This window comes from Mya arenaria, chromosome 16, assembly GCF_026914265.1.
Source record: "Mya arenaria isolate MELC-2E11 chromosome 16, ASM2691426v1".
NCBI classification, from domain to species: Eukaryota; Metazoa; Mollusca; class Bivalvia; order Myida; family Myidae; genus Mya; species Mya arenaria.
Genome location: NC_069137.1, coordinates 34,731,843 through 34,746,182, shown reverse-complemented (window position 1 = coordinate 34,746,182; position 14,340 = coordinate 34,731,843). Strand labels below are relative to the sequence as shown.

The 14,340-nt window shown below is 36.9% G+C and overlaps 1 protein-coding gene across 1 annotated transcript; it reads left to right on the top strand.

The window, feature by feature from the left end:
- The first annotated feature begins 599 nt into the window (after window positions 1-599).
- LOC128221583 (uncharacterized) lies at window positions 600-14,093 on the top strand. The gene is made up of 13 exons (XM_052930188.1): window positions 600-676; window positions 2,068-2,331; window positions 9,798-9,869; window positions 10,014-10,085; window positions 10,302-10,397; window positions 10,542-10,613; window positions 10,877-11,068; window positions 11,381-11,476; window positions 11,741-11,884; window positions 12,029-12,268; window positions 12,525-13,340; window positions 13,573-13,644; window positions 13,829-14,093. Exons 1-13 carry the CDS (start codon window positions 600-602, stop codon window positions 14,091-14,093), a joined length of 2,478 nt encoding a protein of 825 aa, XP_052786148.1.
- Window positions 14,094-14,340: the final 247 nt, after the last annotated feature.

Below are 14,340 nucleotides of genomic sequence, written 5' to 3'. Positions count from 1 at the left end.
ATGTTAATAATAGATAAGTCCGTGACCGTGTATGGACGCTTGTCGCTGAATACAAATGTCATAATCGGACATTTCAGCAAGCGCCTCGAAGAAAACTAATTGAGATTATAATCACATGATTGTGTATGGACGCTTGCCGATATAAACTAAAGTTACGGTTATCTAAGTAAGCGCCGAGCAGAAAACAGTTTTCGTCCGGTACTGCGGAAAATGGAGAGGAAGATAACTAGATTATTTTACTCGGAAAAGGCATGCAGAAGGTTTAAAGGTTGGTGGCGACGCGTGGGTTGACTAGAAGACCCCCAATACCCCCGAATCCAGCGAAAAAACAGCCATCGTCGGTACATCTCAAACAAAAAAGTCCCGGTCCGACCATACGTCACCCGTCAGAACCGTTAGAAAATGGGAAACTGAGCTGAACTTTTGCAAACAAAAGAGGATGACGGCAAACATTGTTGCCAAAATGTTGTACGATGTATCAAAGGAATTCGCCAGCAATAAAACGTCATCATTAAGCACTGTAGTGGTTTAGCTTTTATTTTGTTATCATCAGCACGCATCCTGCCCATAACACTTGTTAGATCCTTCATCTCATTACCATGAGAAATGTCACTGTAGAAATTGTCAAGAGAAAAACCAACTCTGCTGTTAGATTTGAACCTATGAACTCCTGCTTGTACGTCTGGTTCTCTACCCAACTGGCACCTGGTTACTCAGAGGCCTTTAACCACATAACGATATGTCAATATATGCAAAACGAATCCTACCCAATTTATGAAGTTTTCTTATTTTGAATAACCTCCTTAACAGAACTGAATAAATTTTGTACCGCTATGTACCTCCGGAGGCTTCGGTTTCTCAATGCTACTGTCCTGTATGAACATTTACCTAAAGTTAGAATTTTGGTTTGCAGAAATGGCCCTTGAATATCTATATTTTAAATGTGCATTTTTTGTTTAGTCTATTTCAGTTTCTTACCGGAAGTATATACATAATGAATGAGAGTTTATGTGCCAACCAGAAGGCTGAATCACACCAGATCATTCAATGCCAGGGTAGCAGCTAAAAAAATCAACAACAATGGATTACTGAAAATGAGGCCTCCTCAAAAACTCGAGGAAAGAGGAATGGTGAAAATTGAATACCTATTTAATATTGCTTACTGTGTTGCTAGAAATGAAAAAAATACTTTCACTGACTTTGGCTAGAAATGAAAAACGTTTCACTGACTTTGAACAATCAATAAAGCTGAAGATTTTTTTATCTTGATCTTGGAGAAACCTACTGTAATGATAAGGCTTCCAAAAATTTTATGACTGAAATTTCAGGGCATTGTTTTGACAATTTGAAAATGGCATTGCAACATTCTGACTATTTTAACAATTTTTCAGAAGGCACAACTGACAGGACTGAAAGTGAAAATATGTACATGTATAATGAACAAGTTCATTGATAGTTTCTATCCAGTAACAAAATACTTCAAACTAGAAGAGCCAAATAACACAAAGGCACAAGGAATTTTCGAGTTTGTTGATAAAGCTTTTTCTGATTTGGGAGTGCAATACTATCATGAAAAACTAATTGGATACTGTTCAGATGGGGTAATCGTTATGCAGGGCTCAAATAAAATGCTATTAAACTTTTAAACTATACTAAAAATGCAACTTGGTTGTAATCAGTTTCGTGTTTGACCCACCGTCTTAATTTTGCTGTAAAGATTGTATCGAAGGGACTTCGAATGGATGATATCATTGATGTTTTTAACTTGGTATACTATTTCTACAAGGGTTCATCTTAACGCAACAAAGAGGCTGAAGAAAAGTTGCAGATATTATGGAAGAGGAGTTTCTGAAACCAGAACATAAAATGGAACAAGATGGACAGACCATTAGCTCAGAGCATTATCTTATTTATTAAGAAACTGGCAAGCTAGAGTTGCACATATGCAGAACTATGCAGAAGATGTGACAAACTGAGATAGTGATCGTGCAAAAGCCAAAGACATCTTAAAGATACTTCTTCAATATAAGTTAGTTTGGTTCCTGCATTTCTTGAAATTTGTTTCAGGAATGAACTTACAACTGTAAGTCTGACATTGCAGCGTGAGGACATTGATTTAAGTAGTACAGTGACCAAGCAACAAGCATCAGAGCTGAACTTGAAATATATACATGCCAATCAAAGCCAGGTCCTCGATGATAGTCCACTTGATAATGATACAGATAGTTACATGTACAAGGAATCCACACTACAGAACTTCATTCCAGATGAAACATTGATTAGGCATAAGAAACAGATTGTGCAAAGCATGCTTGATTGGCTTCATGTCAGGTTTAAAATTTAACAAGAGACCAGAATGTACTCGATGTAATGCATTTGATCATAAAAACTGGCCAAACAATGACAACAGTGCACTGCTTCAGTATGGTACTGATGAAGTAAAACATGTCTTCCACCACTTCCAACTACTGCTAGAAAATGCGTACTGTGATCTTAATGGTGCTCTTAGAGAATTTTCTGAATTGAAACTACATGTTACTAAAATCCACAGAGGTATTAGCCACAAAGATGAGGACAAAGGTGACTTTGTGAATATACTGAAAATCATTCATCTTACTAGTGTTTCTCCTTTGTCTAATGCATGCTGTGAAAGATCATTTTCAGCTTTGAGAGAGTGAAAAATGACTGGAGATGCGGACTTTCTACTGAGACTCTGGACCAATTACTTAGGATTGTCCTAAGTGGGCGACCACTTGAGGATTTCAATGCAAGACCAGTTGTGAACAGGTGGTGGATATCAGGTCAAAGGAAAAAGAGACCAAATGTGGTGTCTAAGACAGTAGATGCTTCTTATAAACAGTGCCTATTTTCAGTTTCCTGGTTATAGCTCAACTGTGAACAGTATTTCATCAAAGGACTCAGTGGAATGAACTTTACATAAGATTTTTAAGAACTTGCATACTTAAGTAACCAGAGGCTTAGTTAACATAGCCCAGCTGAGTATATGACTTTAACTATGGTATGAATAAAAAACAAAATGTTAAGGTTTATAGTTTATTCGTATCGTAGTTCACTTGGTAAACAGTTGTACATAAAGCAAATACAAAACAACTTATTATTTTGGCAACTTCCTGTCGGTAAAAAGCCTTTAAATATTTGCTAGTGGAGCCCATCATTTTGCTAGTTGAAAATATGGCACTAGCAAAATTGCTAGTGGCAAAATTAGTTTTAATCGACACCTGATGCGTTAAACTTAACATTACGTGTATGTTTGTTTATAAAATAAAGATAAACGACTCTTGTGGGCGCTGATCAAAATAGTATTGTGTGGTTTCTTCCCTTTACATTTTATTGTATTTGATGATTAGTAATAATGCTTAGTCAAGATTTAGCTTCACGGTGGTTTTAGTACCATAGTGGTTTTGGACCTTGATGTATTTCTGGGCAATGGTCATTTTAGTATATAAGTGGCTAAGGGCCATGCATATATGGGTCATGGTGCTTTGGTGGCACTGTTGGGGTATGTGCCATGATGGTTTTGGTTCATGGTTAGTTTGGGCCATGTTGGTTTGGGATCATCGTGTTTTTGTACCAGCGTCACTTTAGGCGAGGCTTTTGTTTGGGATACTGGCAGTTTGGGTCCCTGATGGTTTTGGCCATGGTAACTTAGGGACATGGTGTAGTTTGAGGTAACGTTATGGTTTGGGGCCATGTTGTTATTTGGACAATGTTCTGTTTGGAGCCATATTGTGCTTTGATGCCTTGTTGTGGCTCGGAGCCAATATGGTTAAGGGCTATGTTTTGGTTTAGGGCATTGGTTGTCCGAGGTCATGGTTGTTTAATGGTGGTATATGGCTACGGAGTTTATAGTACCATTACGGGTTGGGACTATGATGGTTTTAGTAGTATTTGAAGTCTGTGGCAATGGTGTTTTTTTAGGTGATCACTTCCACCCGTCACTTCATCTTAAAATATGTACATATGCTCTTAACAACAAAGGCATACAATACATTTAACAATTTGCTATATACCCCTTATCTATCACTCATGATGAATTTTTTCAAAATACTTACTAGAAAGTGCTAAGATGGTCTTCACTTCAGTCTGGCAATAATTGACATCGTTTTTCTAACATAACTCTAATTCCGATATTTCTTTACTATACAAAGGTTAAAGATCCGGTGCTATGCATGAAATGGCATGAAGTACGGAAAAGCTTGTTGCTATTTATTCCGCCATGTAATGAAACTTTTGCTGATTTTTTCCAAGACTGCTTATAAGGGTAAATATTAGTTCTTCTTAGCAATATTTGTGAAGAATGACACTTATATATATATAATGACAAACCAGGGGGAGGAGCTTGTCGACTTACACAAATCGGGTGATTAACTCCTACTAGATGAACTTATTGTGATAAAATGGCAAATATTGTGTTACAAGTCTCTGTATTATTTCATGAATTCGGTCATTGACAGTTTTTGATTGCTGCAGTCTGTATGGATGAGTAAAGTATGAATTTTACATAATTACATTATTCGCATGTCTTTATCGATTACCACACACACACACACACACACACACACACAGGCGCGCGCGCGCACGCGCACGCGCACGCGCACACACACACACACACACTGGAACATGAAGCGCGCGACGTAATCGATTACCCCATATGACGTGCATCGCGTAATCGGTTTACCCAATTAAATGATGAAAAGCATAATCGATTGCCCCTTACTACTGAATGAAAAGCATGGCGTAATTCATTAACTCTTTGATGAAAGGCAAAGCGTGGTCGATTACGCCTAACTTATTGATGGAGGACATGGCGTAGTCGATCAGCCCTTATTACCTTATGAAGGGCATGGCGTAGTCGATTAGCCATTATAACTTGATGAAGGGCTTAGCGAAGCCGATTACCCCTTTCTACTTTCTGAGGAACATGGCGTAGTCGATAGGCCCTTATTACTAAATGAAGGGCATGGCTTTGTGTATTAACCCTTACTTCGTTCGAAAGGGCATAGCGTAGCCGATTACCCTTTACTACTTGATGAAGGGCATGGCGTAGTCGATTAGCCTTAACTACTTGATTAAGGGCATGGCGTAACCGATTACCCCTTACTACTTTCTGAAGGGCATGGCGTAGTCGATTTGCTCTAACTACTTTCTGAAGGGCATGGCGTAGTCGATTTGCTCTAACTACTTTCTGAAGGGCATGGCGTAGTCGATTTGCTCTTACTACTTGATGAAGGGCATGGCGTAGTCGATTAGCCCTAACTACTTGATTAAGGGCATGGCGTAACCGATTACCCCTTACTACTTTCTGAAGGGCATGGCGTAGTCGATTTGCTCTAACTGCTTTCTGAAGGGCATGGCGTAGTCGATTTGCTCTAACTACTTTCTGAAGGGCATGGCGTAGTCGATTTGCTCTAACTACTTTCTGAAGGGCATGGCGTAGTCGATTTGCTCTTACTACTTTATGAAGGGCATGGCTTAACCGATTACCTCTTACTACTTTCTGAAGGGCATGGTGTTGTCAAACAGCCCTAACTACATGCAGCGCTTAGTGTACTACCCCTTACTACTTGCTAAAGCGCGTGGCTTAATCGATTTTTTTCGCTAAAAACACCGTTAATTTTATCTTTTTAAACTTGGCGAGTGTACTTTAAAACTTTCGAAGCACAACCATGTCATGACTTTTCAAATGGCTCAGACACACTTGTATTATATAAAAATAAAGATTTCACCTGTATTCAGTGCATATATTCTGATTTAGCCTCTCAGTTAAATAAACTAGTTGACATACTATCTGTTTATTGTTAGGTCATACTCGTTGTATGTACTGTTCCAAAATCTTACCTACTCAGTCAGTGAGGTTATGTTCTCTTTCCGTGATATCTGCAGTCATAATATAGTGTGTTCAAAGTACAAACCTAAGTAATGTAAACGCTCACTTTATTCAGATTTTGAAATCGGCGTACTCGGTTCAGACAAGAGTTACGCCGATACAATTATGAAAGTCTTCGTCACTGAAAATCTCGTTTAACTGTTCAAAGTTATGAAAATATACTATGCAACACTGTAGCCGGTCTAACATTCAATTTTAATGCCGTTCATTATTACACCCCACATCCCAGAGATCAATGGTCAACTTTTAACGTTGAAAATTGGACCCGAAAGTAAATTAATGACCCTTTGTCGCATGAAAAGTTGGCCCTCGTTTCAAACTGATCAATTTAATACCAATTCAACTGTAGTCGGGCCATATTTTTAATTTTGAAAAATGACCCCATTCGTTGCATGAAAAGTACCTATTACTTTGCAGTACACATTTCAGTCGATAAACATTTTGTCCACTGTAAGCAATAAACATTAAGTGAAACGTAACCACAAGTAAAAACTACTATGTTTTGCTTCTTCGGAAACCATAACTCTGCTGATACAAGTCAGATAAAGATCTGCTAAACTTGAAATAAATGTTGGCTTCAAATATCTGCAAACTTTGGTAGCTGTACATTTTTCGACTTGACATTTCAATATAACAGTAATGTTATTCTGTTGTGGGCCTTTGCTGGGGATGTTTAAAATAGTGCGCTTTTTAATATTGTATTTTGTTAAATTAAATAATCAGTAAATTCCAGGACGTGAAACTTTGTCGCAGTGTTACTTTTTTCAATAATTGTCAGATTGCTCACATACAACTGTGAAAGCTACAAAACATAGAGACCAGTGACTCTGCTTCTGTTAATCTATAAACACTTGAAAAACTAATGCAAACTCGCTTGCAACATTTTGCTGAGTTGACTTCATTGTATCTACAAGGCGAGTAAAATCCTGTCTGGTAAAGTGCGGGTTCGAGATACGGCTGCTTGGCACTGCATGCAAAGAAGCTAGCCAGTTAAATTGATGAAGTCGCTTGTCCATGGTCTTTTTTTGCCAACAGATAATCGATATTTGACGTTGAGAGTAAGTATTATTAACCATTAAAGATTTCCCTGACACCAATTAATTTCTAACGACTGTTTTGATCAAAAGTTAGCGTTTTCTACATTAAAAAATGACCCTTTAATGTGACCCGGCTCGTGTGAGTTGTTTATGCAAAACAAATTTCATCATCAGCGACATCTATAATACACAATTTGTGGGGGATGAAATAACGTTCCTAATTATAGTATACGCCTTTATTGTAATTATCTCATCGAACACTACTGATATAACGTTCAACTGATCTGATGTCCAAAGGCGTTCAAGGTACACGCAGGTACGAGTAGTTTACCGAACGTTATGATTATAGTGACAAGATAAATGATTGTTGACTTTTATATTTATCTAAGGGATGATTGATGTCAACTTCGATTCCGTCCTTCAACCTTTAGACCCTCTGACCGGATTTGATAATTTAAAAGTGTCGACATCAATTGATGACAACGTAACTGATACTTTGTGTCCTATATCTGCCGTTGTGATATGCTATCACATTCAAGTATCACGAGGTTGATATGTGCCTGACATACAATCCATGTAAGTCAACAATATGATGCCCTGCTTTATAACCTAATAATGAGTTCAGTCAGTTTCATATATTATCCACTAGATTACGATATTAGCGATTAAAGTTTCCAGTGTAGGTCGCTCCATCTCTCACTTTTGTTACTGTAAAAATGGGACATCATGTATATGATAACAAAAACTAGAGTTTCTTGGGTGGACAGTATTCAAAACTCACTGTTCAATAAGTACGGTTCAGCGTTGCAAGGAAAATGGCTTATATGCATAGGGTGAATAAGTGTTCTCACTATGTGCAGTATTCTAAGCCCATGTCTATGTTGAGATTTGATTGTGGTGCACAGCAAAATATAATATATTTAGGTTGAATATATCGTCACAATCAATTCGTTGTAATTTTGTTTCCCTAAGAATTATAAGCATTAGGAACTCATAACAAATACAGATATCGTGGCCGCATTGTGTTTTAAATTTAATTTTAATGGTCATTCTCCAGAAGAAGTATACGCCCCAAATATAGCTTAGCGTAGCTGGACGTTTCACAGTTGATCTAGGCCTGCGCATACTTTTCATAAATTCATTTCATGATCAACTGCAACAAAAACGTTATTCAGATGTTTTTATTGTATTCAGAATAAAAAAAAGTGCAAACGATGTTGTTTTAAGCAACATTTGTGAATATAACGATTTCCCAAAAACGGTTCTTTTTTACATTTTTGACATAAGAACTAAATGAAAGGGTGACCCTTCTAAAATTATCTAAGATATACAAACACTTTCAATGATATAAAAAATACATCATTTTTGTGAGCTCTGTGGCAGGTAAATGAAGAGACATGTATGGATGTTTAAGAAATAAGGTTTTGAAAAACGATTGTCAACTTTTATAAACATATCTGACTACGCTCTTCTCAGAGCAAGGTTTTGTTGACATGATGTAAAAAATGCCTGTTTATGTGTGTTTCTCTTGTGATATTTTTCCTCATTCCTCATTTTTTCCGAGCTAATATTAAATGAAATGAAATATTTTAAACTGTTAATACGTTTTTTAATCAACTGCGAATGATTATTTTATTTTTAATCTAACGGTTAGGGCTTTTTCTGTCGATATCGTTCAGCTGTTAAGCTTAAACATCGTTGCATGTTATTTTATTCATTAATGATATACATTTAAATGGTGTTCTTAAAGAAGTGCGTTAGATTGAAATTGAAGTATTACGATCGTCTTTATACTTTCGAAGAAGAAATAGTTTAGACAAATAAAATGTGTTCCTGTTTGAATAAATGTTAAACACATTAGGGACTTATTCATGTAACTGAAGAATCTTGCTGCAAGGGTTTGAAGGGGCCGAAACATTTCTGTCATCGAGACATCAGCACTACGGATATGAGTTTCCTTTCAACGATATCAGTGGATGAGTCCTTGTTGAACTGGTGAAATAAATAAAGCAATATAGAATCAATGAACAACTGCACGACAAGCATAACGTATATGCGATCCGACTGTTCGAGTCTTTTTGTAATAAATTATATATGCTAGAAAGTATTAAACAACTCTATTAGAAACCGTTTGTTATAGATTACACTGCTCAAAATATTAAACAATCATATTCTTAAAATCTTAAGATATATGTTAAAAGAAAAGGTGTTCTTTAGAAATAAAGATATTTGAAGATATCAGAGGTCTCCATCTAGTCTGTATAAAAGACTATATCTTGAAAATCATGAATGAGTAATTGACGGGATAAGCTAAGAATAATCTTGAATTATGAAAAGGGCAAACAAACCAGTAATTAAATGCACAATCACGCTGATTCGTTTCTTCTTAATATAACCAACTCGATTTTAAGTGGAGCTGTAAAACGATGCTATTGCGGAGCTTACACCTTCTCCTTCTTGTATGACAGGTATAGCCTGGTTATGTATGACAGGTATAGCCTGGTTATGTATGACAGGTAAAACCTGGTTATGTATGACAGGTATAACCTGGTTATGTATGACAGGTAAAACCTGGTTATGTATGACAGGTATAGCCTGGTTATGTATGACAGGCACAACCTGGTTATGTATGACAGGTAAAACCTGGTTATGTATGACAGGTAAAACCTGGTTATGTATGACAGGTATAACCTGGTTATGTATGACAGGTACAACCTGGTTATGTATGACAGGTATAGCCTGGTTATGTATGACAGGTAAAACCTGGTTATGTATGACTGGTACAACCTGGTTATGTATGACTGGTACAACCTGGTTATGTATGACAGGTATAACCTGGTTATGTATGACAGGTACAACCTGGTTATGTATGACTGGTACAACCTGGTTATGTATGACAGGTACAACCTGGTTTTGCATGACAGGTATAACCTGGTTATGTATGGCAGGTAAAACCTGGTTATGTATGACTGGTACAAGCTGGTTATGTATGACAGGTAAAACCTGGTTATGAGTGACTGGTAAAACCTGGTTATGTATGACTGGTACAACATGGTTATGTATGACAGGTACAACATGGTTATGTGTGAGAGGTACAACCAGGTTATGTATGACAGGTATAACCTGGTTATGTATGACAGGTATAACCTGGTTATGTATGACTGGTACAACCTGGTTATGTTTAACAGGTACAACCATGTTATGTATGACAGGTATAACCTGGTTATGTATGACTGGTACAACTTGGTAATGTATGACTGGTATAGCCTGGTTAAGTTTGACAGGTATAACCTGGTTATGTATGACAGGTACAATCTGGTTGTGTATGACAGGTATAACCAGGTAATGTGTTACAGGTACAACCAGGTTATGTATGACAGGTATAACCTGGTTATGTATGACTGGTACAACCTGGTTATGTATGACAGGTACAACCTGGTTATGTATGACAGGTATAACCTGGTTATGTATGACAGGTATAGCCTGGATATGTATGACAGGTATATCCTGGTTATGTATGACAGGAATAACTTGGTTATGTATGACTGATACAACCTGGTTATGTATGACAGGTATAACCTGGTTATGTATGACAGGTATAACCTGGTTATGTATGACAGATATAACCTGGCTATGTATGACTGGTACAACCTGGTTATGTATGACAGGTATAGCCTGGATATGTATGACAGGTATATCCTGGTTATGTATGACAGGAATAACCTGGTTATGTATGACTGATACAACCTGGTTATGTATGACAGGTATAACCTGGTTATGTATGACAGGTATAACCTGGTTATGTATGACAGATATAACCTGGCTATGTATGACTGGTACAACCTGGTTATGTATGACAGGTATAGCCTGGTTATGTATGACAGGTAAACCTGGTTATGTATGACTGGTACAACCTGATTATGTATGACAGGTACAACCTGGTTATGTATGACTGGTACAACCTGGTTATGTATGATAGGTATAACCTGATCATGTATGACAGGTATAACTTAATTATGTGTGACATGTGTAACCTGATCATGTATGACAGGTATAACCTGATCATGTATAACAGGTATAACCTGATCATGTATGACAGGTGCGATATGATCATGTGTGACAGGTATAACCTAATCATATATGACATGTGTAACCTGATAATGTGTGACATGTGTAACCTAATTATGGATGATAGGTAAAACCTGATCATGTATGACAGGTAAAACCTGATCATATGTGACATGTGCAACCACATCATGTATGACATTGGTAACCTGATTATGTGTGACATGTGTAACCTGATCATGTATGAGAGTCATAACCTGATCATGTATGACATGTGTAACCTGATCATGTATGACAGGTATAACCTGATCATGTATGAAAGGTATAACATGATCATGTATGACAGGTATAACCTGATTATGTATGACAGGTATAACCTGATCATGTATGACAGGTATAACCTGATTATGTATGACATGGGTAACCTGATCATGTATGACATTGGTAACCTGATCATGTATGACAGGTATAACTTAATTATGTGTGACATGTGTAACCTGATCATGTATGACAGGTATAACCTGATCATGTATAACAGGTATAACCTGATCATGTATGACAGGTGCGATATGATCATGTGTGACAGGTATAACCTAATCATATATGACATGTGTAACCTGATAATGTGTGACATGTGTAACCTAATTATGGATGATAGGTAAAACCTGATCATGTATGACAGGTAAAACCTGATCATATGTGACATGTGCAACCACATCATGTATGACAGGTATAACCTGATTATGTGTGACATGTGTAACCTGATCATGTATGAGAGTCATAACCTGATCATGTATGACATGTGTAACCTGATCATGTATGACATGTATGACCTGATTATGTGTGACATGTGTAACCTGATCATGTATGACAGGTATAACCTGATCATGTATGAGAGGTATAACCTGATTATGTATGACAGGTATAACCTGATCATTTATGACAGGTATAACCTGATTATGTGTGACATGTGAAACCTGATCATGTTTGACAGTTATAACCTGATCATGTATGACAGGTATAACCTGATTATGTTTGACATGTGTAACCTGATCATGTACGACATGGGTAACCTGAACATGTATGACAGGTATAACCTGATCATGTATGACAGGTATAACCTGATCATGTATGACATGGGTAACCTGATCATATATGACAGGTATAACCTGATAATGTGTGGCATGTGTAACCTGATCATGTATGACAGGTATAACCTGATCATGTATGAGAGGTTTAACCTGATTATGTATGACAGGTATAACCAGATCATGTATGACAGATATAACCTGATTATGTGTGACATGTGAAACCTGATCATGTATGACAGTTATAACCTGATAATGTATGACAGGTGTAACCTGATCATGTATGACAGGTATAAACTGATCATGTGTGACATGTGTAACCTGTTCATGTATGACTGGTATAACCTGATCATGTATGACATTGGTAACCTGATCATGTATGACAGGTATAACCTGATCATGTATGGCATGTGTAACATATGACAGATGTAACCTGCTTATATGTGACATGTGTAACCTGATCATGTACGACATTGGTAACCTGATTATGCATGACAGGTATAACCTGATCATGTGTGACATGTGTAACATGATCATGTTTGACAGGTATAACCTGATCATGTATGACATGGTTAACCTGATCATGTATGACATTCGTAACCTGATCATGAATGACAGGTATAACCTGATTATGTTTGACATGTGTAACCTGATCATGTATGACAGGTATAACCTGATCATGTGTGACATGTGTAACCTGATCATGTTTGACATTGGTAACCTGATCATGTATGACATTGGTAACCTGATCATGTATGACAGGTATAACCTGATCATGTATGACATGTGTAACCTGATTATATGTGACATGTGTAACCTGATTATGTGTGACATGTGTAACCAGATCAATTATGACATGTGTAACCTGATCATGAATGACAGGTATTACTTGATAATATATGACATGTGTATTCTGATCATGTATGACAGGTATAACCTGATCATGTGTGACATGTGTAACCTGATCATGTATGACAGGTATAACCTGATCATGTATGACATGGGTAACCTGATCATGTATGACATTAGTAACCTGATCATGTATGACAGGTATAACCTGATTATGTTTGATATGTGTAACCTGATCATGTATGATAGGTATAACCTGATCATGTGTGACATGTGTAACCTGATCATGCATGACAGGTATAACCTGATCATGTATGACATTGGTTACCTGATCATGTATGACAGGTATAACCTGATCATGTATGACATTGGTAACCTGATCATGTATGACAGGTATAACCTGATTATGTATGACATGTGTAACCTATGACGGGTGTAATCTGATTATATGTGACATGTGTAACCTGATCATGTATGACATGTGTAACCTGGTTATATGTGACATGTGTTACCTGATTATGTGTGACATGTTTAACCAGATCAATTATGACATGTGTAACCTGATCATGTATGACAGGTATTACTTGATCATATATGACATGTGTATTCTGATCATGTATGACAGGTATAACCTAATAATGTGTGAAATGCGTAACCTGATCATGTATGACATTAGTAACCTGATCATGTATGACAGGTATAACCTGATAATGTATGACAGGTATAACTTGATCATGTATGACATGTATAACCTGATCATGTATGACAGGTATAACCTGATTATGTGTGACATGTGTAACTTGATCATGTATGACATGTGTAACCTGATTATATGTGACATGTGTAACCTGATTATGTATGACATGTGAAACCTATGACAGATGTAACCTGATTATATGTGACATGTGTAACCTGATCATGTATGACAGGTATAACCTGATTATGTGTGACATGTGTAAACTGATCATGTATGACATGTGTAACCTTATTATGTGTGACATGTGTAACCTGAACATGTATGGCATGTGTAACCTGATCATGTATGACATGTGTAACCTGGTTATGTGTGACATGTGTTACCTGATTATGTATGACATGTGTATTCTGATCATGTATGACATGTATGACAAATTTAAGCGCAAATAAAGGTTCTGAACAAGATGGTATTTCGGCACGTTTTGTTAGAGATGGGGCATATGTTATTGCATGTCCATTCGCTGATATTTTCAACTGTTCTTTGATTCAAGGCGAGGTTCCTGATGATCTTAAAATCGCTAGAGTTATCTCCTTCTATGAAAAGCGATAAAACCAGTGTAATACGTAGTGGTAATTTGGTAATTTCCGCCCGGTTTCTATTTTAAGTATTTTATAAAAAAAAAAAATTGAAAAGCTA

What these genes read in the sequence shown, in the direction of transcription:
- LOC128221583 (XM_052930188.1), top strand. Translation starts at nt 600, where the DNA reads ATGAGAAATGTCACTGTAGAAATTGTCAAGAGAAAAACCAACTCTGCT. An exon ending in AACCTGGTTATGTATGACAG is followed by an intron (nt 10,086 to 10,301) that starts GTATAACCTGGT and finishes AATGTGTTACAG; the next exon opens with GTACAACCAGGTTATGTATG. An exon ending in AACCTGATCATGTATGACAG is followed by an intron (nt 11,477 to 11,740) that starts GTATAACTTAAT and finishes CATGTATGACAG; the next exon opens with GTATAACCTGATTATGTGTG.